The 27,372-nt window shown below is 42.3% G+C and overlaps 1 protein-coding gene across 6 annotated transcripts; it reads right to left on the reverse strand.

Annotated features, from left to right (window-relative positions):
- Positions 1-6,854: 6,854 nt before the first annotated feature.
- On the reverse strand, positions 6,855-24,264 carry MKI67 (marker of proliferation Ki-67). 6 transcript variants are annotated; one of them, XM_085064596.1, is made up of 16 exons: positions 24,244-24,264; positions 22,607-22,720; positions 21,709-21,790; positions 21,513-21,628; positions 21,069-21,138; positions 20,437-20,515; positions 18,302-19,762; positions 17,763-18,001; positions 16,811-17,198; positions 14,968-15,083; positions 14,366-14,537; positions 14,143-14,277; positions 11,775-13,339; positions 11,505-11,577; positions 8,191-11,190; positions 6,855-7,504 (listed from the first exon to the last, which is right to left on the reverse strand). In XM_085064596.1, the coding sequence occupies exons 2-16, from the start codon at positions 22,696-22,698 to the stop codon at positions 7,368-7,370; spliced, it is 7,725 nt and encodes a 2,574-aa protein (XP_084920722.1). In that variant the 5' UTR covers positions 22,699-22,720; positions 24,244-24,264; the 3' UTR covers positions 6,855-7,367. The 6 variants fall into 6 exon arrangements, with proteins under 6 accessions (XP_084920722.1, XP_084920721.1, XP_084920723.1 ...); XM_085064595.1 differs by lacking the exon at positions 24,244-24,264 and adding an exon at positions 23,889-24,029; XM_085064597.1 differs by lacking the exon at positions 24,244-24,264 and adding an exon at positions 23,027-23,045.
- Between the last annotated feature and the right edge of the window lie 3,108 nt (positions 24,265-27,372).

The following is a 27,372-nucleotide window of genomic DNA, read 5'->3' on the forward strand; positions in this document are numbered from 1 at the left end:
AAGCAGCTTATCAATGTCAAGCCAAAGATCATCAAAAAATCCAATTACTAATTTGAAAAACACATATATTTATAGGTTCATTTTGTTTAATTTGCATCCGATTAGCTTAATAATTGTTTAAAAATTGTATTAAGGTTAATAATTTGGGTTCAGCTAGCGACACACCTGGGCTGCCCAAGTGGGTAACCCACCAAAAATGAAACTCCACGGTGATCTTTTCCAGCAGAAAGCACAGAGAGCTCATTACTCAAATGACAAGGCAATTTTAAATATGAAAAGGTATTAAATGCACTCACTGGCAGCTCTCTTCCAGCTGTGTTACTGCTCAGGGTGAGTTCTCCCAAACCTTCCAGGAGGATTCACCTCATTTTACAGCCCAGGCTGGGGAGTTCTGTCTCAGCAGCCAAGGTTCTGCTCCGAGATCCTGGCAGGGAATTTCGACTTTGAAAAGTTGGTGCCAAAGAGGAGCAACAGTGGGCAAAGAGAAAGGGTTGTTTCTCTTTAGGGTCAGTTGTAGTGCAACCCCAGAGTGGACATTTCTAGCTACAGCAATGAACAGGTCTTGTGGTTGGACTCAAAGGTCTTTTCCAACCTCAGTGATTCTGGAATTCCACGAATTCCATTAAATAGGTGTCACATCCATCACCACTCGGCAAGGCTGACCTCTGGAAAGGTCCATCACTGCTGTTCCTCCGTGACATGGGTTGGTCAGTGGTGTCCTGAGGGCACACAGGAGCTTTCCCAGGGGAACTGCTGTGCCTATGGATAGTGCTGATCCTATGGACACAGACTGGGAAAGCTGTGGACAAGCTGGGCAAGCTGGGATGGTGCTGTGGGTGGTGGTGATGTCCATCTTTCTGCTCGCTCAGAAGCCACCTCTGCCCTGGAACTCCCTTCATTCCAGAGGGAGATCCCTTGCCTCGGGATGGAGGCTTTCCCTGCAGTGAATGGGAAGCAGGAGGTTTCTCCAGAGGGGATCAGGAGCACCAAGGCGAGCTGCAGTGCCCTGCAGGAACGGCTGAGTCTCTGCTGACTCCGCAGGATCTTGGGAAACAACTCTCCCGACATCAAATTAGCGTTCGCGCCTCCCTCGCTCCCTAATTGGCACGAGGTGCACCAGCTAATGAACGATGTGCAGAGCAGCAAAGGAGGCACAGGCTGGAGAAGGAGGAAAACCAGCTAATTGGTGGGTGAGCTTTGCTGGGATTAATCACACTTTTGGACATGAGGGCTACAAAGTAATGTCCCCAACTCCAAAAGGCACCGCCGGCCTGATTTGCATATGGATAATGAGCTATATTTTGGTCAGTTGACAGGATTCGGCTGCAAAATAGAAAAGCTGATGGGTTTTCAGCTGGTTCAGCCCCTACAAGTGCCAGCTTTAGTTTTAAACTTAGTTTCAGGCTTTGAGTGAAGAGATGCTCTCAGTGGGTTCAATTAAAATGCATTTGGCCCTTCGCTCGCCTCGTGGATGATTTCTGATCCGCCTGACCGTCCTAGAGGGGTTTCTGGTTTCCCATCATTTAAAAATAGGTCATCGAGAGTTTTATGAACACATGCAAAATATTAATTACCAAGTTCACCAGCACAGTTTTGGTCAGCTGGTGGGATATCTTCCCTCCAAGAAAAACAGGAATTTATGGCAGAGCTTTCTGCTGCCAAGATTTGCAGGGGAAATGCTCGTAGGTGGTTGAGAAGAGCCTGGGCTAATTTAATTTACAGCTCTAATTAGCTGATTTTTGGAAAAAAAATAAAATATGTTTGACCTTCTTGAGGGCAGTGAAACCTGCATCTTGCCCTGGTATTCACAAACACTGGAATTGAAAATATCTCCAGAGCTGCACAACTGGGAGTATTAGATGCTGATGGGGATGCAACTCCCTCTGGAAGGAGCAGAGGAGAAGATCAGCAGCTCATTCCTGTGCCACACAGTAGCCATTTAGATTTCATTATATTCTTCCATAAAGCAGCCTGGAAAACTCTCAACTTGCACAAAATCCCAATTTCCATTCCACCATGCCAGCACTTATATATTGTCCTAATAAATGTGATCCTCTTGCTGAAGGAAATGGTATTGAGAAAAATTTTAAAGCAAAATGTTAAACATAAAAATGTTCTATGATAATTTCATGTTAACACATTTTACAATGGTGTTTCTATTAAAAGGCTAAATGTTAACATTGAATTCATTTTTGAGATAAACTCCTACTTAGAAAGAAATTGAGAAATTTAGAAATGAACTTACACTTTTCAAGTGGCTGCCAACCTGTGCAGTCCTTTGATCTCTGACCACAAACAGCAAAAAATTGTATTTTTTCTGGAAATCACGAGTTTTTTGCTTAATGAAAGGGTTGCAATTTCTTGGAGAGAAGTTTCTCTTGTGGTGCAACACGAAAACAACTCCTTGCAATCCAACAAATTATTTTGTCTGCTCAAGTTTAAACTTGAGTTGAAGTGGAATAAACTTCTCTTTCAAAGTGCTGCAGTTCACTCAGCCCAGATCTCTCCTGGAGCTGGGACATTTGTGGTGAAGGATTTGTAGCAGCAGGTTTGAAACTGCTGGCCTGAAGTCAGAATTGGGGTTTTTAATTCCTAAATGAACACTGAGGAGTGACACTTTTCTCCCATGAGCTTTGTTGAAATACCCATCCAATTTTAGGAGGGAAATTATTGGAAATATCCATCCGATTTTAGGAGGGAAAACAAGCCACGAGGTAATTTCTGGCAAGATTTTTGTACCTCAATATCCTAACTTTTGAAATGGAGTAACTTTATTCAGATAATTCTAAGAGTAGCACTAAAAGTAGTGCTAAAATCACTGATTTATTGCCAGTGATTCTTCCTTAATACACACAGAACAGGAATATTGGCCTCAAAATGCTTTGATTTCTTCTGGCTCTGGCAAAAAATATTTCCTGGACCAGGTGATTCTGAAAGATGCTGCTCAAAATCAGCAGTGAGAGGATATTGAAGCACTTCTTCCATGTTTTTATGGAATTACCCTTAATTCAAAAATCTGACTTTTCGTTAAAACTGATATTTATGGTGAAATACAGGAGAATATATTAATTATTACATATAGTAGAATATATTAATTACTACTTCTTTCCTCTGTCCTACAGAACTTGTGGTTCTCAAACATCACTTTGGAGCTACAAGAGTGTATTTTAGCCATGCACAATAATCCTGCCTTCGACTGGAATTTAAAAAGTCCTTCTGGAGCAAAAAAAAATTACTGCATTAATACAGAGAACTTGCTTAAATTCATTGAAATAAAAAAGGGAAATTTATCATGCTGAAGATCAAAACAGGATTGGTTTTTTTACTTTCCCAATACCCTGATTTTGCCCAATTTTTATTGTTAATGTCCATTGCTTGTCACAGGCTGAGAGCTCCTGAGCTACCTGCTACTCCCACGAACCATAAAAACATCAAAATCTGCCCTGAACACCAGAAAAACTTCCCAGATGACTCCACAGCCCTGATATTTAAATTCCAGTTGGCTTTTCATGACCTTTTTCAGTACTACAGAAGGCAAAGTCACTTCATGAGATGTTCCTCACGTTTATTTTTTCCACCAATTCCAGCCTCTGGTGGCAAGCTTGAGAATATTCACTAAATATGACTTTTGGGGTGGCAGGGAACATCACATGTGATTTTTAAAAAGGGTGGGAGTTCCCACCTCACTCCAGGATTTTTTAATTTTTTTTTTTGTGACCTCTGAGTCACAGCCATAAATTCTATTCTAAAGGAACAGGGAAGGAAGCTGGGGTGGGAATCTATGGAGACAACATCCTCAAAGCTCCTCAATTACCTGATAGCTTTTCATCTTTGAGAATTGGCTCCATCAGCCCCCAGCCTCTGGGAAATTAGAAGCTGGTGGTGTTTACAGCTCAGCTCCAAGGTTAACAACTGCACTCCTCCTGTTCTCCCAAAATAGCATCACACCTCCAGGTCAGGTCAGGAGAGGAAAGCCCTGGAAAGAGACAAATTAAAAGGTGCAAAATTCCAAGCAATGCAAGATTCCTCTCCATATTTTATGTAATTAAACAGCTCACCTTGCTGTCAAGAAACTCCTTCAAGCCAAGAACTTGCAGAAGTCTGGAAGGATATTGGATATGAAAGAGACTGTCAGGAGCAGACTGAACTGTGGCACTGATTACAGTGCAGGGCTGAAATATTAAAATCCAGTTTTGTTGTCAGGAAGTTTGGAAGGTTTGGAAACTCTCCGTGACAATCGAGTTGATTTTTCAACCTTATTTGTGTAGTGGAAACAGAAAGGCCATTTATTTTTAATGTGTGGAGATGAAATTTGGAGTTTAGCTGGAGTTGCCACAGGGGACTGATGTGGATTGGTGACAATTGACAGCGCAGTGGTGACAATGCCAGCACAAGGATGTTCCAAATAACACCCCTGGAAAAAAAATACAATCCCTGCTTAGATCAGAAATGCTCTGAAGGGAATTCAAAGGCAGGAGGATGTGGCACCTGGGGACATGGCTTAGTGGTGCCCTTGGAAGTGCTGGGGTTGGACTCGATGGTTTTAGAGCTTTTCCAGCCTCAACAAGTCTGTGATATTAAATATCATCAACAGGCAGCTCTCTTGATTTAAACAACATTTAAAGGACTTTTTTCTTCTTTACTGCTCACTCAAAATCACTCATCAAATTACCTTTTAAATAAATTTGTAGATTAAAGAAATATACAGATATGTTTATACCCAGAAAATTGTAAGTGCAAGCACAATCATGGATAACTCTAAGAGGAACCTCTGCTTCCTGACTTTTTTTTATTTATTTTCTTTTCTTTCTTTCCTTAAAGTCACTTGCCCAGATGAAAAATCAAAGATTGACAATGCAGAAAGTTAGCAATTAAATTTTTCCACCAGGTTTTCTTTTTTTTTTTTTTATTTATGTTGTGATACAACCAACAACGAAGATGTAACACTACAGAAATTACACAGAACATAATTTGAAAATTTTCTGGGAAAAAAATTTCTAGAGGAAAGATGTTTCTTTGACTGACCCCTAAAAGATTTGTTTCAGATCTCCCTCAGAATTACCTACCTTGAGGTAGATTTGCAGTTTCAAATTTTCTGAGTGGAAATGTAGCTGCCCATAAAATACATCTTTATAAAAATGTTTTATAAAAGGGAGTAGTGTTAACTACCAGTTCTACAAAAGAGCACTAAATAAATCTCTGGAAATGTGCTGGATAGTGAGCAAAGCCATGGTCTGGGTGGCTGCAGTGTCCTCACAACCAAATCCAGGGTTATGGACAATAAAATGCATCAGCCACGTACCTTAAACTGCTGCTGCTTTCCCTGCTTGGCTGGAGAACATTCCCCAAAATGATACATCACTTAGAGATTTCCACACATGAACCTTCTTGAACATTCCCCAAAATGATACATCACCTAGAGACTTCCACACATGAACCTTCTTGAACATTCCCAAAAATGATACATCACCTAGAGACTTCCACACATGAACCTTCTTCACCTTGGGAATTCCCATCCTGCCTGGTCCATCTCTTCCCAGCACAGATCTGCACTTGCACAGTTCTTCCCAGGCCATGGGAGCTCCTGGTGTTACAAAAACTGGGATCTCACTTTAGATCTCTCCAATTCCTACAGAAGCAATGGGATGAACTCCTTCAGGGGAAACTCTGCTGCCTACCTTAGAGAACACTGTGCCCAGGATTCCTTCTCAGTCTGCAGACCAAACCCAGCGAGGCAATGAGCACAGCAGACAATTCCTGAAGGATAGTTTGTGCTGGAAGGGGAGAAACCCCAGTTTGGGAAGAGAACTCAGACATTTAATCTGAGCTGAGCTTCTGTTAGATTTGATCCAGGACCAAAAAGCCAAACCACTTCTTAGAAGCAGAAAAAATATTCCTGTGGATCCTTTTATTTCCCAGCCATGGCATTGGCCTAGGTGCTTGTGCAGAGGAGAACTGTTTTGATTTTAGGTGGGATGGTAAAATTTGCTTTCTTCTGGCATTTTAGGGCTGAAGTTTTAGGAATGTCATGATTGGGAAACTGAGTTAAACCAAACCAAAAAATTCCCCACCACAACATACTCCACTTCTCATATCAACCATGTGAAGCTCAAGTACCAAATTCTGCACTTGGGATGGAGCAACCCTGAATGTACAGACCGGAATCTACATCCTAGAAATAGATTTTAAAAATTGCATTATAATCTGACAAAACCCCCCTGTAGCTATGGATACAGCACATTCCACATAATAAAAAACAAGCAAAAAAATCTGAGATTTACAAAAAACTAAATTCTTAAGATCATATCACATCTGAGGTCTGAAGTCTGAACACCATCCAGTGCATTTCTTAATCTATTCTGGATTTTGAAGAACACAGACTTCACAAATATGAACTCACCTAAAGAAAGGGACATTCAGTCTCATTCCCAAAAAGAGAAATGGAAAATATCCAAACTGGGACCTCTCCCAAGGCCAGGGAGGGGCTGAGGTGTCCAGGGAAGTGTGATTGTGGCACTTGGGGATGGTTGGAGTTGATCTTAGAGGTGATTTCCACCCTTAACAGTTCCAGTTCCAACTGCTCTGCTGCAGAAACATCCAGAACTCTTCATGCACCACATAAACATGTAGGATTTTAAGTCAGGTCTAAAAATTGCACAGAATTTTGATGCCCAGGCTGGATTTTCTCTGTTTCTCCATTTAAGGAGCCCCCAGCCTTGAAGACAAATTACCTGTAAAAGGTCCTAAAACTGGTGTTTCCAAACCACATCAACCAGAGAGGATGAACCTTAGAAATGAACTCATAAGACTGCAGTAATTACATTCTTAAAACAAAAAAAAGCACACAGACCCCAAATTGTTTACAAGTTTAATGACTTACAAATCTGCACTTTTCAATACAAGGTTGACTTTTTAAAAAAAATAATTATCAAAAATTTAGCATGATCGTTCTGCTAATACAACTATAGGTTTTTTTTTAAGAATATTTACAGAACTCCACTAAAAAATAGAACTTAAGCATATGAAAATTTCAGCAGAAAATAGCTTCAGCTGGCAGTAATATGGCTTCCTGATTGCTGTACTGATCGACAGGAAAAGGGGAGAAACACTGGTAAAACAAAATGTGTTTTATATTTGCAGCTTTGCACAAGCACCCCATGGTTTAGGAACCACCACAATTAGGCAAAGCTACTAAAAAAATATCTATTCTCTACCTGTAAACACAGTAGGAAATGTATTTTGTAAAGCAACCATAGAATTATCAAAAATCTGAGTTTAAAATCCGAGTGCAAATCAATTCACATTAAAAAAAACCTGTAATTGGAATTACTGAATTGATTTAAAAACTGGTTCTGGGACTCTTAAGGCTATTTCCTTGTTCTTATGCTGGATCTTGTCTTCCTCTCCATCCCTCCAGTGGTCTGAGCTGCCCTTGCATTCTCTTCTCCAAGTTCTTTAGTTTTGTTTCTTCTTCCTCTTTGCAGAGACCCATTTTCATCATTCCCTATTTGCACATGGAAAAATATCAATTCGTGTCATCAGTCAAACATTTCCCACAAAATTCCATCTTCACCTCCATTGTTTTGAAAGGAAATGTCCCCAAGTGACAACATTCCAAAGATTACATCTCTGCATTCAACAAACCAGATACCAAACCCACCCTTCTGCACATCCAACATCCTTCAAGTTGGATCCCTGAGGATTTACAGCTATTTCTGAAAGTAGGTTAACATTAATGAGAGCACCAAAACCAATTAGCTCCCATTTCAGCTCAAACTCTTTCCTCTGATATGGAAAACTAAAACAGAACCAACACTAAAATCCTGCAAAAATGAAAACAGAGGAAGTTTTATGGCAGGAAATTCCTTGCTGTTTAGCTCTAAAGGGTTGCTGTCCTTTCTACTTCAATGCATTGATTTGATAATATCTTCTAACTGGGAGTTTTGAAGTGAAGCTGCAAATTCCAGGGAATATTCTAGGTGGCAGCAGAGCAGGGCAGTGACTGTCCCCTGAACTGGGCACACCTGCAGTGCTGTGTCCAGACAAGGGAATGGAGCTGCAGAGGAAACCTTGGATCTATTCCAACCTGAATGCTCCTGATTCTACAATCTACACTTCTGTACACATTATTGCTGCACCCACACATGATTTAGACAACCTTGGAAAAGAGAAAGCCAATCTTTGCCTCACCTGATTTTAATCTTTTGGGTGCCACATCCTCTGCTGGCTGCTGGCATTTCCTCCTGCGAGAAGTGGAGGCTGCCTGTGGAGCAGAGTCACCCTCTGGGCCTTTTGCAGGCTGATTCTCTGCAGAACCAGTGGATGTCCCACACAGATCCTGAGCTTCCAGAGCGCTGCCATTGCCTGGCAAGTCACTGCTTTTATGGGGAGAAGTAGCTGCCTCTAACGTGAATTCCACCTTCCTTTTATTATTCCTCATCGGCCTTGTTCTTCCCTGGCATGGATTATGTTCTGGAGATGTATCTTCACCTTCTTTAAGAATCCTCTTTTGACCTCTGCCTCTGGGCAGGTCAGCTTTTCCCCTGAGAGAAGTGGAAGTAGTTTGCTCAGATGTGGAAGCAGTTGCTTTCTTTCTGCCCACTCTTGATAGGTTTTCTTTTGCAGGTCGAGTGACTTCCAAGAGTTTAGTTTGTCGTTCTTCAGGAGTTCCATTCTTCCCATCTCCTGGCAAACCTTGAAGTGAGGTGGGACTAAGATCCAGTGAAGTGCTTGTTTGCCTTGAGTTCCCTTCTGAAAGATCCCTGTTTTCTTGGGAAGGAGAATTGTCCAAACCCTGTTTTGCTTCCCTGTTATTTCTCCTACCACTTTGTTTTGAAGGGCCCTGTTTTCCCTGAATAGAACTGGTTTCTACCAAAGGGACAATTTCTTTCCTCCTGCCTCTTCTCAGTTGATTTTCTTTTCCAGATGGATCACAAGTTTCTAAGGGAACATTGTGCTCTTCTGTGGGAGTTTCTTCTCCACCATCACCTGCTGGCAAACGGCGTTTCCCTCGAAGAGAGCTGGAATTTGTTGTGTGTGATGCCAGAGCAGTTTCTTTCCTTCTGCCCCTTCCTGGTGGCTTCTCTGCACAGGACACTGATTCCAAGGGCACACTTTGTTCTTCAGGAGTACCCTGACCTTTAGTCTCCAACAAGCCACGTTTTCTCTGGAGAGGAGCTGAACTTTTTGCCTCTGCTGCCGGATCAATCCTTTTCCTTCTGTCCCTTGCTGATGTATTCAATTCTGCCTGCAGAGTTTGATTTGCCAGAGCTGGATTTTCATCTCCTCTCTCAGCCATCTTTTTAGCATCACCTTGCAGCACCCCACGTCTCGTTCTGACAGAAGGAGATCTGGATGTCTGTGATGCTGCAGCCACCTCACGTCTCCTCCCTCGCCTCACTGGATTGTCCTCTGTTGAAGAGGGAGCAGCTTCCAAAGCTGATTGCTGCTCTGCTACAACAGCCTCATCTTTCCTGTGATCTGCACCTAATGTTTGTTTTTCCACAAAAGCAGGACTAGCTATTTGTGGGATGGAATCAAGTTGCTTTCTCCTGCCCCTCCTTACTTGTGGAGGATTTTCTGAATTCTCATGTTGATTATCTTTGTCAGCCATGTCTTCCTGCTCCCCAGGTGAACTCCTTTTTCCTTCAACCACTTTGGGACAGCCTTCTTCAAGTTGAAAATTCACTTTCTTACCTCTTCCTCTTCTGTACACCATTGCATTTCTTTGTGCTGGATTCTCCTGCAGGGTTTCAGTTTGCTCTGCTTTAAGGATTCCCTGTTTGTTTCTCGTCTTGCTTTGACGGCCCTGAGCAGGATTGGCATTATCTGCAGCAGGGACTGCAGTGGCAGCTGGGCTGGGCTGGTTCTTCCTGCCTTGGGCTGCACTGACACTAACAGAGCCCAAGGAATCCTGCAGAGAAGATTCCTCCATTTCTGTTTCTGACTTAGATTTGGGAGTAATTAGTTTTAGGCTGTTCACATCTTCAGTAAATTCATCTTTTTGCTCCGAAGTGTCTTTTTTGCCTCTCCTGTTTCTAGCCCTGTTTGTTTCCAAGTTCCGAGCATCGACTGGCACTTTGTTTGTCTCTGCAGAAGGTGACTCTGCCTTTAATCTTTGAGCTGCCTCTGTTGTAATTTCCTGAGCATTTTCTGTTTCACATCCCTGAGATCCTTTCATCTCACTTTTCACGTGGGATTGTGTTTCAGCATCAGTTTCAGTCGATGTTTCCTCGGTTTTCTGAATGTTTTGTGTATTTTGAAGTGCGACCCCACGAGCGTCTGCTTTTATTTCAGCTGAGTGCTTTCTGCTTCTGGTACTTCTCAAAGACTTAACTCTTCTCTCTGTTGTCTTTAGCTCAAGTTTAGTGCCATTTTCAGATTCTTGTGCTGTGACAGCCTCAGGAGCTTTGTCACAAGTCTGTTCATCTCTTTGTGTAACCTTTGGGGAGAGTTCTTTATGAAGCTTTCTGGTTGCTCCACGAGGATCTCCAGGAGAAGCTGCTTTACCTTGGTCATTCCTCACTCTTCTCCCCCTTTTAGGAGGAATCACTGGTTCTGTGTTCTCCACTCCTCTGCGCCTCCTCCTCGCTGACAGGAGCCCTTCTTCACTGTCTTCTATCCCACTGTCATTAGCTTTGCTATCAGCTTGGTCTGAACCTGTTTGCAGCTGACAATTGGCATGGTGAATGTTTGCAGCTCCTCTCTTTATGGCTGGATCACCTTCAGTGTCTAACACATCGCTGACACCACAGTCCTGCAGATTCTGGGTGGTATTTGCAGGTGCTTTTTGTAGCACTGAAGAAACTTCAACACAAGAATCAGGATTTTCATTTGGATGTTTTAACTCCTTCAGTTCTCTCCTTCTGCCTCTTCCTGGTCTCTGAGTAGCTCCAGGTGGTCCCACAGATGAAACAATTTCAAGTCCTTCCTGCTCAGGGCACTTTGAAACAACTTCTACACAACGCTTTGTCCTCCTTCCTCTTCCTTTGTTTTCAGATGTGATCACTCCCATCTCCTCTTGGATATCAGGACTCTGCAATTCCTTTAAATTCACACCATTTTCACTTGGTTTTGCCGCAGCAGGAGGTACAGCCTTCCTTGCTCTGCCCCTTCTTGGTCTCTGCTGCTCTTCACCAGTTGAGTTTTTCAGTTGAGAATCTTCACCCTGGGAAACTTGTGCTTTATTTTCTAGAACAGGGTAAAGAGCACAAACAAAAATTAGACATTACTGGGCCTGATCAAAGTATTTCCATTTTCCTAACAGAGACATCTTGCTCATACAAGTCTTACAACATAAAAAGAAATATTTAACCAATTCCTAGATTAAAGGCCAGGCTTCTGACTGAAGTTTGGTTTATTTGGGAGGACAAAGGAAAAAAGGGATCTTAGCTCAGGAAACAGTTGGGGCTCACTGAGAGAGCTTTAAACTGGATTTGAACTTCATGGTAACATTTATGGCTTTGTGTAGTCATTATTCCTCTAAGCCAAGTATTTGTACTTACCATATTTATGACTGGAATTAGAACCAGGAGGTGCCTTTTCTTCCTGAGAATCCTTAATATTTACTGAGCTGACCTAAGGGAATAAACAATAACCAATAAATGGATGAACTTATGGAGCCAACCAATACAAAATGAATGCACAGCAAAATTTACAAAAATTCTTTTCAAATCCATTTCTCTAATAACGAAATCGATTAGTCTAAATTCACTTCAACCACAGGTTTCAAAGTCTAGAAACATCCCCTCCAAAAGCTAAAAAAAGTATTTTACCTTCATTTCCTCAGGGGTATCAAACATTTCTGTCACTCCAACATAGTCCACTTCAGACTCAGGAGCTTTCTGCCTGGGTTCAGCCATGAGCCTTTGCAGCCCCACAAAATCCTCAACTGGTTGATATTTCTCTTTTGGAGATTTCATTAACCTGCGGATGCCAAACGTGTTCTCTACGGGTTCAGCTTTCTGCTTTGGTGTCTGGAAAATGCGGCTGATCCCAACCATGTCTTCCACAGGGTGGCATTTCAGCTTTGGGGTTTTCTTGGCTGCAGCAACACCTGCAGCAGCTTTTACAGCTTCCTTGCTCTGTACTGGAGTCTCCAGCAACCTTTTCAAGGCAACTTCATCTGTGACTGCTTCCAGCTCTGGCTGTGGGGTCTTCATGAGCTGCTTGATGCCAGATAGGTCCTCCACTGGCTCTGGCTTCTGTCGTGGGGTCCTCATGAGCTGCTTGATGCCTGACAGAGCTTCCACAGGCTTTGTCTTCTGCTTTGGGGTCCTCATGAGCTGCTTGATGCCTGACAGAGCTTCCACAGGCTTTGTCTTCTGCTCTGGGGTCCTCATGAGCTGCTTGATGCCTGACAGAGCTTCCACAGGCTTTGTCTTCTGCTTTGGGGTCTTCATGAGCTCCTTGATGCCTGACAAAGTTTCCACAGGCTTTGTCTTCTGCTTTGGGGTCCTCATGAGCTGCTTGATGCCTGACAGAGCTTCCACAGGCTTTGTCTTCTGCTTTGGGGTCTTCATGAGCTCCTTGATGCCTGACAAAGTTTCCACAGGCTTTGTCTTCTGCTTTGGGGTCCTCATGAGCTGCTTGATGCCTGACAGAGCTTCCACAGGCTTTGTCTTCTGCTTTGGGGTCTTCATGAGCTCCTTGATGCCAGACAGGTCCTCCACTGTTTCTGGCTTCTGCTTCGGGGTCTTCATGAGCTCCTTGATGCCTGACAAAACCTCTGCAGGTTCCAATTTCTGATTTGGGGTCTTCATGAGCTCCTTGATGCCTGACAAAACCTCTGCAGGCTCCAATTTCTGATTTGGGGTCTTCATGAGCTGTTTGATACCTGATAAAACCTCTGCAGGCTCCAATTTCTGATTTGGGGTCTTCATGAGCTGTTTGATACCTGATAAAACCTCTGCAGGCTCCAATTTCCGCTTTGGAGTCTTCATGAGCTGTTTGATGCCTGACAAAACTTCTGCAGGTTCCAATTTCTGATTTGGGGTCTTCATGAGCCTCTTGATGCCTGACAAAACCTCTCTTGGTTCTGACCTTTGCTCAGGGGTCATTAAAATCTTCCTTTTGCCTGACATGACCTCAACTGGCTCCAATTTCTCCTTTGGAGTCCTCCTTTTACTTCCTGATTTCACCAGAGATGCTGGTTTTTCTGGAATTATTGCTGAAATATCTACGTTATCTTCATGCACAGCTTTTCTTTTTTCAGTTTTTGTGGATATTTCATCAAACACAGATGGAGATGACTCCCTTCTCAGAAAGTGGAATATGCCTGGACTCTCTTGTTTCTGCTCTGAAGCATCTGAATTATTCAATGGTGACACCATCATCTCTCCTGAAACAAGCAGTAGATTAATGTCATTTGGAAAATAAATTAAGCAGAAATTCCAAACTTTTTAACTGTGGAATTAAAAAAAAATCAAATTCAAACAGAGCCTTCTAAAAATCAAAATCCAAACATGTGCATTGGGCATTCAGTGTCTGAAACTCTTCAGCAGTTTGAAGTTTCCCACCAAATAAAAATGAAATATCCTAGTCAGAAATTAACTGGAACTACAACATTTTCTTTTAATCCCTGATAAATATCAAAGGCTCCTTTCATGGGTTGCTGGATGCTTCACCTCAATGAAGCCTGCTGTTGGGGTTTGACCTGACTAAACACTGGCACCCTGCTCTCTCCTTCTGCAGATGTGCAGGAGAGGGGAAAGGAAAAAAAAACTGAAAACACACACTAATCTCATGAGTTAAGTGAGATAGGACACTGGTAGGAGGATGCATGGAAGAAAGAGCAGACAGGCTCCGAAATTAAAGTTGCAAAGTGATTTAATTACCTAACCGAGTCGAAGGATAAATGAGAGGCAAAAATAAATTTTTCATACACTATTTTGTTCACTCACCCCCCTCCCTCTTATGAACCCATTTTTATTCGCCCCCTTTCCTCCTTCTAACCAACAGCTCGGGTAGGGGGGCAGGGGGTGGGTATTTTCTCAGTCCACAGAGCAGGTCTGAAAATCTATTTATCACCACAATTCTTCCACTACAAATACTGCTCTTAGCAGGCACCTGTCTTTCAAACCAAGACACTGCTGCTAACCCATAATATACCTAAATATTCCTCTTTTAAAACACCAAGCTTACCAGATTCCTCAGGAGTGTGCAAGTCAGAAATGTCCCCTGCAGCACACGGTGGTGTAAACTCAGCATTCTGAGCAATGGCCAAAGGTAATGCTCTTCCACCTTGATTTTCTGGAGTTTGAAACATTTCAGGCACCCCTAGAAATTGTATTTGCAGAGATGAGCATTTGTTTTGACAAAAGAACTGCACAGCTGGCAGAGGGAGCAACAGACTTTAAAATCTCACCTGTGAAGCTTTCATCCATATCCATGTTTAGCTTGAGGATGGGATTTTTTACCACTTTAGGGATTTGTCCAGCAGATCTGACCGTGGTGGAGTAAGCTCTACCTACAACTATGGTAGCAGGTGACTCTGCATGACCTGTGCTGAAGTGATCTTTTATTTTCTTCTCTGGAGTCTGCAGAGGGAAAGGAAAAATGAAAATTAGAGTTATTAACCCAAGATTCTTCTTGATGGAAGAGGTGGAAATGCTCCTTCCAGCGTTTATCATCAGTCCTTTTTAACTGGGAGGTTCCAGATGACTGGAAGACATCCAATGCCAGGAAAACCCAACCAGCCTGAGGTTAGGAAAGGCAGGTCCTGCCTGACCAATCTGATTTTTATGATCAGAGCTTGGATTCCATCATCTTGGAGGTCTTTTCCAACCTTAATAATTCAATGATTCCTTTTGTACAAAGCTGCATTTCTCACATGCTGTGAGAGACATCAACACCCATTTTACATCCCACCAAGAGCTCAGAAGCTTCCAACTTCTGTACAAACATACATCCAAGCTGTTTGGCAGTCATGCAAGAAAACAAAACAAAGAAACACAAAGAAAAGAATACCTTTGGTGGGTGTTTTATCCTTTTCAGGGCTCTTCCTTTTCGGATACTTTTTCTAGCAGTCTTTGACTGTGATCTTGCAACTCCCAATTTTACCACTTCTGCCCAAGATTTTGCAACTAGAAGCAAATGAGAAAGAACCACTTTAACTCTCAGCTGTGTAAATGAAGTTCACAATTATTTATGGATTTTTTGCAGCCTGGCAGAGCAAAGTGGTTGTTGTATGATCTGACAACACCTCAAGTGTTCTCTGAAAAATTTTCAATTTGAAAACTCAATTTCAGTTGAAGAAGAGTCCAAGTACCCAGTATGGCTTTCCACACCAAAACAATGAGCTTCACACAGGTCAGATCCTACAGCTGAACACTGACTCAATTCCTTCCTCACTCTTTTGTAAGGAATTCATTTTTCCCAACAGAAACTTGCCATGAGCTTTTCAGACATTCATTAGAGATGAGTTTTCTTCTGGTGAGGTTTAACAGAAGAGAAATTGTTTCTAAGTGAAGTTTCTTTCACCACTTCCTGAGGATTTTCAGTCAGGAAACTATTTATTTATCCTGCTTACAGCATTTAGATCTACACAGACTTCCCCTAATTTTTCTTGTATCACCTTCTCCTTGCGACAAACTCCCAAAATTCCCAAAGGAAGGTTACTTTTATGACAGCATCATTCTGTGCACAGGAGCAGGGAATTACAGCTGGGTAATAAATGAAGCTGCAAGTTGTAGGACACCTGCCTTGTTTACTTCAGAAAAAAAGCTATCAGAACACAGGGATCATAGAAAAGAAATGATTTTTTTAAGGTAGAGATAAAAAGGGGAATGCTGTTCCTAAAGAAAAGGATGTTATTATTCCCTTGTCAGAATTGCTATGTCAGTTGGTAAATAAAAAGAACTTTGAAAAGCTGACATTGCCAGGGTGTGCAGGATGCAGAGAAAAAAGCCAAGCATCCAGGAAATTATCTAAAAAAGCATTAGAAACAAGAGTTTTATTTTGGATCCAAATTTTTGAAGAGCTGTGATGTTCTTTTCATGTTACAGAACTGATGCAGTGATATTAAAAACCACATTACAAAGAGGTGGTGAGAAATGGAGTGCCATTGATATTCATCAAGAGCTCTGCTGCCATTAAAGTGGACAGAATAATAAAGTAAAAAAATTCCTGGGTGAAGGAGGAATTTGACTTTGTCCAATTGATGTAACTGATGAAAACAGTGACAAATACACCCTACTTAAAAGTTCACTCAAAAGCAAAAATTTGAAGAACCAGAACTCCCCTTATCATAGCATTTCCCATGCTGTCAAAACTATTTCCAATCAGTGCTCAACACTGAGAATTTTGAAGATTAGAAAGTAACACCCAATTATGATCCTATTTTTTATTCCTGTTATACACCACTTTGAGTGGTTAAATGCAGCCCAGTTCCTGGACTAAAGCTGTGAACCTTGTATGAAAATAAGGCACAAAGTAAGCAAAGTGAATCTGTGTTGCTACACAGTGTTAAGTTGTTCAAAACAAAATTGATGTGATAAACACAGTTGAGTTCCACACTACTTGAACTTGGCAGATTTTAAAGATCATGACTCTAGCCTTGCAAGGAGAATGTTAATTTTACCATTTTTCAACTTCTGAACATAAAGATTTGTGTGAGTTTATAGATGCTTTAATAAATTTGCTTTATGAATGAGAAAATGCAATGCTTTGCATTTCCAGGAAGCCTAGCAGATTTCAGATTCACCAATAATTTGGTGGCCCCTGCATAACAAAAAAATAATTTCCCAGTATTTTGGTTTTGTATCTTTTAAAGCATGACAATGAATATTAAAAATTAAATGTTGAAACCAACCTAATAAATTGGCACTGGAGGCACCACTTCTCCTCTTTGCACTGAGAACAGCCACAGCCCCACCTCTGCTCTTCATGGCTGTGCCCTTCAAACCCAGCTGGGCACTTCTGGCTGACTTGCCAGCTGTCATTGTCACAAAGGCTTTGTCATCTTGGTTAGCAGGAGAAGATTTGGATGTTTTCCCTTGGACATCACTTTTCTCCCTTGGATCCACATCTTCTGTGGCAGCATCCTTCTCCTCTGGGATTGGGAGTGGTGTGGGGAGCTGGGAGATGGAGAAACGTCCTTTCCTGAAAGGGGCTGGAGAGCCTGAAGGGATTTTAGGTGTTGCTCTCCCTGAGGCAGGGGATGAGGCACCTGGTGAATTCTTGGGTGACCTTTTTTCTTCCTGGTAAAAAAATACATATCAGTGAATGGAGGATATTTGCTTCTTTTTAATGAGGTGATCTGTCCAGGGAAACCCTGCCTGAGATTTGGATTATTTTACTTTTTCAGGAATGATACAGGAAATGACTCCTAAACTGTTGATCAAGTCTGGGGCTAAATTTGGCAGAGGAAGGTCTACCTTACTCCTTCTTATCCTCACACTTTCCCATCCTTACCCTTTATTCATCCCCAGCCACCAATTAAATAATTCTATGTCGATTTGAGTTTCAGATTGATTGATTTTAGTCTGACTTTCTCCCTGTGTGTTTTTCCCATCCAATAAGTAGCAGAGTGACCTTGCCAATGAATTTTGTTGCACTTTCACTTGATAATAAACTTGCTTTTGCTGATGTCTTTGCTGGTGATTCTTTGAGCATCCCAAAACACTCATGAGTGACACCAACACACATCACACAAAGTTTACTACTGATTTTGAATTAATAATAGAATAAATATATATGAAATAGAATTTATAAATTCTGTTCACAGTAATGGACTCAGCAACTTGATTACTCTCAATATTTACCTGATCTATCAGGTGCTTCAGTCCCTGAGCCTTTTTGAGCACAGCCCGAGGAGAGTTTCCATAGGGTAAACTGTGTCTGGCAGGGAGAGCTCCTTTCTTCAGGGGAGAGTTGGGAGGCAAACTTTTATCAAAGAGTTCTGGACTCAGATGACCACCAAAAGACACTCTCTTCCTTTTTCCCAAAGTTTGAGGGAGCATTTCACCACTTTTCCTCTTCTGAGGGATCCTTTTTGTCTTGCCTGAAAGAACAATTTAAAGTATTTTTAGGTATCTAAGAACCCAAGGCAGCATTTTAACCTTTCCTTGTGCATTTAAAAGTTGGAAACAAAACCAGATACAACTTACCTTACAGAGATTCAATCAAGGAAACTTTTACACATACTGTATGTTGTTAAGATCAAATATAACTCCATGATAAATATTTTAGAATTACTTCCAGCAATTGGTTCTACATTTTACCAAAGTGGAAGAATTCTCAGCAAAGTGCTACAAGAATTTCTCTAATATAAAAAACAAGGCAGGGGATGCAATGTATTTACCTGAGTCTTCTCCATCCAAGAGGCCAGAAGTTTTAGTTTCCAAGCCAGGCTCAGTGTCCTGTGCAGGACTGTGTAGGACACTTCCTGCAGACCTTCTCTTGGCTGACGGTCTCTGAGGTCTTGTAGAGCTGGCATCTTCCAAACCCTGGTTTTGGTGACACTCCTCCATGGCCAGCTCTGCTGGAGCTCCACTGTCTTGTCTGCCTGAATCATGATGTTCCTGAACAGTGTTTGTCTCCAGTGCTGTTTCAGTCAGCAGCACTCCAGAGCTCCTTGGCCTTCCCCTTTTCCTTCCAGAGCCAGGTTTCTGAGCAGCAGGAGATGGCATTATCCCTTCTGAAGCCAGTGCCTCTGAATGGACACTTTTGTCCAAGAAGTCTTTACTCTGCCTGCTGTTTCTTCTGGGACTCTTGGAATTAGAGAAAGATGCAGGGGTTTCACAGTGTCCCACCTTGGAGTTATCCAGATTTGCCTGATCCCAGATTTCTTTCAGCACTTCTTGCACAGGTTTTCCTGGAGTTTGTTGTTTGCTGTTCCGTCTTTGCTTTAAGCCTTTGTTTTCTGGCAGAGACAGCTGTGTATTATTGATTCTGTCCACTGAATCTTCCCTTGCAGTTCCAGCTGGAATTTCTGGAAGAGACTCAGGTTTCAGTGAGCCACGCCGTGGGGTCCTTGGAGTCCCAGCATTTCCAGGATTCACTGCTGTGGTTTCTTTGGGAGGTGACACGAAAAGGGACCGAGGACTCTTCCTCCTGGGCGTTGCTGTGGACAGCACACACTTCCCTACCTCAGCAGCACTACGTGTGGGGCTTGTAGGGCTGAAGACTCTCCCTTCCTCTAGGTAACCCAACCTTTCTATGGAGCACTGCTCTAGTGAAAACAGGGAATTGCTGTGATTCTCCTTGCTGGGTTTGGGCGTAACTGCAGTACCTTTAGATCTGCTTGGTGTCCTTGGGTCCTGAGGAGTCTGCAGGGAACTCTGATCAGTGACTGCCGACATCTTTGACATGGAAGTTCGAGGACTCCTGGTAAAACTCTTCCTGGGAGTTCTTGCCACAGCTGACAGCTGGTAAAATCCTGGGTTCTCTTCTTCTTCTTCTCTTCTTACAATCGGACATAATTCAATATTTTCCCTTTCTATTTCCTTTCCTTTCGTCAGGCTGCCCAGATCATAACGATGACTCAGGGATGAAATGGGAGCATTTGGCTCTGGCACAACACTCCCAGGGTCTCCTTTTGCAGCTTGCTGAGAGGCAGTTCCCCTGTGCGGAGCTTTTTCCACTTCCAGCTCATTTTTCAAATTTTCATAGAGTTTACTAAAGGGAGACATTTCCTTTTGCTTTTTAAGAACACGATGTAAAGATTTGGGTGTCTGGAGTTTGACAGGGAAAGCTTCAGAAAGGTTTTCCTCTGGAGTTTGTTTATTCTCATTGGCATTTTTTTCTTCACACTCAGCATTATCTACACAGTAAGCAAAGCAAAACAAAAATACAGACTCAGAGTTACTTCAAAACTGCAGAGCTACAAATATAAGTTCCATAAATACAGACTAAAAATTCCTTCCTTTCCTCTCCCAAGACCAGAGCTCACTGAAATAGAACACTTGGAAACAGCCAGGGCTTTTTGCATTGGAACAAAAATCTATCAGAAATGATAATAAAGAGCCTTCTCTGAAAATCAGGATTATTTCAGACAAGAAGGATGGGAAGGGGAAGTCCTGGCATTTACCAGTCTGTGGGTTATAATTATCCAGATTTAGCAGCTCTGTATTTTTCTGCTTCTACAGGAAGCAGTTCCTGTAAACAATTATTATTTCAGTATGTACCATGTACCTCCAAAATGATGCTTCTTTCAATCTTTTATTAGGAAAGAAAGCACAAGATAATGCAGTATTTGCTTGGAAAAGGTGTAGCTGTAGGTCAGCAGAGAAGTTCAAGTTAAATTTTAATGACAAAGGTGAATTCACAGCATCTAAGCATGATGAGACAATCAGTGACACAGCAAGGTGTACTCAGATTGAAAAGCCTTAAAATGCCTTTTCTTCCCTCTTTTAACTATGTTTTAATTCTTATGCTAAGAATAAATGCAGTTAAGTGGACAAAAGCAAACAAAGCCCTCATAAAATAAGTACCAACCTGAAGCATCACGACTTTTAGCTCCTGAAGTTTGTTTGTGTAATAATTCCACTTCTGCCACCTGCTGAACATGAAGAACCTGTAAATTTGTACAACATTACAGCAGAGCAACAAATACTTTACAGCTTAGCTTTCAACTGTACATTGAAAAAACCCTATTTATGGAAGAATATGCATTGTCCCTAAAGAGGCTTTCAAGTATTGAAATGAAATCCTTGAACTTTTCAATATTTAACATTGACCAATACATTTGAGGCCTTACAGAGCACAAGTTTATCTTATTTTATCATTTAAACTATGAGCTGTCAAAGCAGCTGTAGAAGAATAAAAACATTTGAACCTCCCTTTCTTACAAGATCCAGTGGAACATTTATAGTTCTGTCTGTATTACTAACATCATTAATTATTAATTATGTATTGCAAAAACCTGACATAGTTCTGAATAAAATTTAGACTAAAAATTACTAAATTTTAAAATTATTTATCTGAAGGAATTTATTTGTATTTTCAGACTGAAATGTAATTTAGGGTTGAAAAGTTACTCCCAACAAGAAAAAAGAACAAGGAAATAGAATTACATGTCACTATTACTAAAGTACTTGTAAGAAAAAAGCCCATGCCCACAAATTTACCTGCAGAGTTTCATCTTTTGCAGACTTGGAACGCCTCTTTTTCGGAGTTGATTCCTGAGGATATTCAAACCTGAAAGGAGTATTTTAAAATTCAACTATTTCTCAGTTAGTAGTTGATGACTAAATTCCCATTATCAAGAGAAATGACCTAGAAATAGTTGTCCCCTCCCAGCATTACACACATTTCAGTTCTAAAGGCTTTAGCAATTTAAAATACTTTAAATTTCCACCTAAAACTGTCTGGAAACAAAATCAGAATGATCTCTCTAGGCAGTTCTATCTTTATCAACTTTGCTTAATGTAACATAAGTGATAAAAACATGTCTTTATGCAATCCTGCCTTCTGCTGAAGGCCTACAAGACTTTTGTAGAGAAATATGAACAAAATGTCACTAATTTACACTCTAGAGTCAAACAACTAAAGAGCTTGGCCGTGGCACCCACCTGAAAGAACGATCAATAATGGTTAACACATCTCCATGCTTCAGGGCAACAGGCTGCTCAAAGCAAGCCCCATTCAGCTGCGTGGGGTTCACTGTGCTTAAATTAGTCAGGACTGCCTAAAAATCAAACAAATAGTTCAGTGACTGCTGGGATGCAGCAGGGCAATGCAGATTTGATGAAAACATGAGCATCTCACCTCCTTGTTCTCGTTGATCTCAATTTTGCAGTGCTCGTTGGACACCCAGGGCAGCCGCATGCGGATGTCACATTCTGTTTTCCTGAGGGGAAATGCAAGTTCAGTTTCACACAAAACACAGGGAAATCTGCTGTAGAATTAGGGGATTTTCCAACATTTTAGATAATATTCGTACAGCAGCATGGTTTCTCAAATTTGAAAAAAATTCACTACCTAAGTCTGCTTAAACTGGCACAAAATAGCAGCTCACACTTGTACAGCATCAGAGAATCGAGATCAGAAAAATTTGTGAAATATCCAATGTGTGAAAAAAGCAGATCACAGCAAGCCAAGCCATGGCTCCAACAGACAGCTATTGCTAGGGGATTATTTCCTTCCCGAGTTTCCCAAGACTTGGGGAATATTTTTAGACAAAATCATCTATTAAGCTCATTCTCAGGTTTTCATTACTGGCCTGAGATAGAGAACAGGTAACTGGACCCTTGGTCTCACCTGCAAAACCACTTCTACCTTCTTAAAAATTGTTAGGGAGTGGAAACATGTTTCTAAATGCACAGATTTTTCTAAAGCTGATCTCTAATGCTTTTGACTTGCTGTTGGTCTTATCATTTATCACTTCTAATCCCTTCGCCAGATTTCCTGTGGCCAAAAACTTTAAATCAATCAATTAATCAATCAATCAATCAATAAAAGTAGTTCTGTCAAGGGAAAGATAAAAAGCAGTAACAAAATAAAGTTTAACTTTCTATTCTTACAATTAACATTAGCCAAGTATCACCTTCCCTCCTCTGTACACCATTCCTAAATAAACATTTATTTTTGTAAATAAGCATCACAAGACATAATCTACAGGAAAACATCACTCATAATATTTCCATGTATGCAAGAAAATCCTCACCTTCCAAATGAACAAGAAGTTGAGGTGAGTGGAAAAACAATTCCATCAGTCCCATTCCTTTTAATGACAACGATTTTCCCATAGCGTGGCATCTTTGAATGTAAGGAACCTTACCTATAAAAACATCAAAATTACTCACCCCAAAAATGTTTAACATGTTTATGAGAGTAAGTTGATGAAAATTTTTATGTTTTATTTTGTTCCAGAGAGGAGGTATTTCCCAATGGACAGCAGAAGAATCTCGGTGCTGTTTACACGTGCTTCCCTGTGTAAAAAACTAGGAATACGTTTACATAAGTTGTCAGACTAATTTTAGGTATTCAGGAGGTTTTTGCTACCCATCAGAGCCTTGGAAAGGCTCAGGAGCAACACAGATTGTATTTTGCCCCATAAACAACTTCAAAATTCACTCCTCCTCACCTAAATCCAGATCTTTCAATCCTTACCCACACGGCAATTCCCAGATTCGAATTTAAAATAGAGACCAACTGACTGCAGTTGTATCCTCCTGGAAAAGGAGGAAATCGCAGCATCAGCTCCCAGGAGCACTGGCTGGAGCAGCTGGGAAAAGGCTGGAAATTGGGCAATTGCTGAGCTCTGTCTCGATATCGGCTGCGATAGAGCCGAGGGGGAGACAAATGCATCTCTGCGTGCACAGATCGCGACAGAAACAGGAACAGCACTGAACTGGCAAAAAACCCAAACGCACAGCATTTGCACAAGCAGATACACTTCTTACATATTTTCATGTAATGCACTGTTTCATGCATAAATACGATTGCCACAAGTGATCCTCATGGAAGAATCTTTAAAAACGCGCTACACTTGAAAGCAGCGAGGTAAAACAACGGAATTAAATGCAGTTAAAGAGACCCTTATGGAGTGTTTTGGTCGGTAAAACACTTGACAACAAGACACAACTTCGGGGCGAGCCCGGCAGTCCCTTTAGCTTTTAGGAAACGCAAATATTCGGTGTCCTGCACCGAGAGCACCATGCCCGCGGCAGCTATCAGCTCCTACAAGCCAAAAAAACCACACGAGCTGCGGATGCCGAAGTTTAATAGCCCTGGCTCCGGGCTGTCACAGCCGCCGGCAGGGAGAGGACAGGTAAACACTGGGGGAGAGGGGGACAAGAGCCACCATGGCAGGGGGAAAGAGCCACCATGAGGGGTAGGTGGCCACCGAGGGGTTGTCAGGCGGCCCAACTCCTCCCCGCGACTACCTTCACCCCAAAGACGCGTCCCCCCGGCCCTACCCCCCTCACCCGCTCGCCCAGCCGTACCTGGCTCTGTCGGAGGGCTGGTGGCCACTGAAGGGCCACTGCAGGGCCACTGCAGGGCCACTGCAGGGCCCGTGCGGCGGCGTCCGGCGCGCCCCCCCCGCGCTCCCCTCACGGCGCGGCGCCGACTGAGCCTCCCCGCGCGCGCCTCCGCCACGAGCCCTCGCGCTGCTCCCCCCCTCCCGGATGTATCCCTCCGCCAGGCACCAAAACAGAGACTCCGGGAGCCGCGGGAACGGACGGACCGGGAGCCACCGCCGCCGCCCACGCCTGCCGGCAGTAGCCATGGCTGAGGAACAGCGCCGACCCCGTCCGGCCGCGACGAGTGACACCGGACAGAGGGACTCTTTCAGCTTACCGTGTTCGGTCGGCGGAAGGAGAAGCGAATGTCCCGAGCGGTGCGTTCGAATTTTCGAAAAGGCGCGCGGAGGCCTCTGATTGGCGGAGGGGGCGGCGCGCGACGCTCAGCGGAGCCAATAGGAAGCGGCGAGGACGGTTTGAGTTCAAACGGAGGCGCCGCCCCCAGAGCCGCTCGCGCCTCAGGCTGCACAGGGATCGTCCCTCAGCGCCTCACGGCCCGGGGGGGAACCTGTGCGCTTGTTCCTGGGCCCCACACTGAGCGGGGATCTGCACCTGTGCCCCAAACTAACCTGAACCTGAACCTGGATCTGCACCTGTGTCCCAAACTGAACCTGTGCCTGTGCCTGGAACTGTACCGGTGGCCGAACCTGTGCTTGTTCCTGTGCCCCAAACTGAACCTGTACCTGGGATCTGTACCTAGATCTGTACCTGTGCCCCAAACAGAACCTGTGAGAAAAGTCCTCTCACTATTTAAATTTTGAAAGGGTTTATTCACTCGTTTTCATAGTACAAACAACGACAAGAGGCTTAGGATGGCTGTCTGCCGTTCCACAAAGCGAAGTGCAGTGCTGGGTGCTCAGCCACCCATGGGGGTAGCCAGAGGCACAGCCGGCTAGGGGATACAGTTTTTATAACCCTAACCCAGCCTCTTTCAGGTGCTCCTGGCTAGGGGATACAGTTTTTATAACCCCAACCCAGCCTCCTTCAGGTGCTCCTGGCTAGGGGATACAGTTTTTATATCCCCTAACCCAGCCTCCTTCAGGTTGGCTCAGTTGTCTTCAGTCCTCCTTGGCTCGTCCTTTCTAGGGTCTTCTGATAGCTTAGCTGCTTGCCCAGCTCTCCCCTTTCCTAACCATAACATTTAACAATTAGCCGTAACAAATTAACAATTAGACAACAAATCTATAGAGGTAACCATAATATTTACCAGTTAGCCCAAACACACCTATGGAGGTAGTCACAATATTTATCAATTAGCCCCAAAAAATCTAGAGGTAGCCGTAACATTTATCATTAGCCCCAACAAATCTACAGAGGTAGCCACACCATATACACAACCATTAACAAATAACCATAACAAATACTTCATAAACCTTTCTGAAAGCCAACTCCACTACTTCATTTATAACAAACCTGAACCTGTAGCTGGATCTGTACCTGTCACCAAACCTGTGCTCTTACCTGTGCCTAAATCTGTACATGAGTCTATACTGGTGACTGAACCGGTACCTCTGCCTGAATCTGTAGCTGTAACCAAATCTGAACCCGTGTTTGAACATGAACCTCTGCTTGGACCTGGATCTGTACCTGGACCTGTACCTGGACATTCATCTATACCTAAATCTGTACATGAGTCTATACTGGTGGCTGAACCAGTACCTCCACCTGAATCTGTACCTGTAACCAAATCTGAACCTGTGTTTGAACATGAACATCTACTTGTACCTGGATCTGTACCTGGACATTCATCTGTACCTGTGCCCAAAGCTGTGCTGTACCTGTGCCTAAATCTATACATTAACCTCTACCCACACCTGTACCCATAACAGCACCTCTGCTCCTACCTGAACCTGCACCTGTATTTGAACCTGAACTTCCACCTGAACCTGGACCCATGCCTGTACCTGCATCTGTACCTGAACCTGTCCAGGTTTATTCACCTTATTCATATTTGCAGAGGGCTCAGTGCCCCCAGACTTGCAGCTCCTCAGATCAGCAAAAAGCTGCATCAGTTTGTATTATTCAGCTTCACTTAGGTGTTGTAAAGTAGTCTGTCTGTGTTTAATCAGATTAAAATACTGCTAGCCACAAAAATGCTAGTGATGGCAAAAATGAGGGGTTTAAAGAGTGGGGGGGAAAAAAGGGAGCAAGGATGGGAGGGGGTGAGCAGCAGGAAAAGTTAAATTAGTATTTTAAGGCCATTTTAATCAGCCACTTAGTTACCTTCATTTAGATAAAAAACTGGTCCCAGTCTCTGCTCCCAAAGAGGAATTCATTACTGAGACTTGAATTTGAGGATCCATGAGGCAAGGAATCAAGAATCAACAAGAACATTGTGTTGCTCTGTGTCTGAAGACAGAAGAAATAATAATTACAATAACAATTTCAATAATAAGTATAACAAGGATAATAATAATAATAATAATAATAATAATAATAATAATAATGATGTTGTTTTTACAATAGCTTTATGCTACTGGACAATCTTTAATTTAGATGTAAACCATACCAAAATTGGGATTCTATTTGCTATCTAATTGGGTATCATTGCAAACAAACAGGGATTTAAAAGTCCTTCCTGGGAGTCTTTACAAGTGCAGTTACACCTAAACAAAGTATCTAAACCAAACATTTATAACAGAAAAGCTCATTGAAACTGAATTTCTTGCAGTATCTGCAAGCCCACATGTGATCAAACAGCACAAATAAATAACTAGATCTGCACTGTGTCAATAATTGTATATTCTGGGATGATTTACAGTGGTGTCACAGGCTTTGTGATGTTTCCCTGCAAACACAGCAATACTTGGAGGAAAAGACAAATTATAGTAAAGGTTTTAAATCTGTCTCCAAGAGCAGCACTGCTCTCCGAAACAGCATCTGTACAAACATTTGCTAAAGTACATTTACAGGAGGGAAAAAAAAAAAAGATACTTTCTTCAAGGTTTAAATTTGCTGTTAGGTTAATTTGTGAACATTTAATTTAATGGCACAGGCTGACAAATACACCTGAATACACCATGAAGTAAAATTGTCAGCTGTCAAAAATGAGGGGAAAAACAGATTAAGTCAGTGCTTGAATCTCCTTGATAGAGAATTAAAAAATCAGCATTTTAATTTGTCACAAAAAGATCCTCCTACAGAGTTATTTATTCCAACGTCTGAACAGGTGGTTTTCACTGAATGAAGCTTATTTCTACAGATTTGTACTATCAGTGGTTTTTACATCAAAGTTTAAAAAGCAGAAATTATAGTTAAAGTTTTCATTAAATTGGGGCTTTCATAAGGTAAAATGTAAATATATATTCAGGCTATTAACACTGCATAAAGCAAAGCCTGGAGATAGAAGTTGCTGTGTGATAAACCTTGAAAATTTAATGTTTTGCAATAACTTTCTCTTTTAAAA

The sequence above is a fragment of the Lichenostomus cassidix genome, chromosome 6, assembly GCF_008360975.1.
Source record: "Lichenostomus cassidix isolate B80296 chromosome 6, HeHo_3.0, whole genome shotgun sequence".
Lineage (NCBI taxonomy): Eukaryota > Metazoa > Chordata > Aves > Passeriformes > Meliphagidae > Lichenostomus > Lichenostomus cassidix.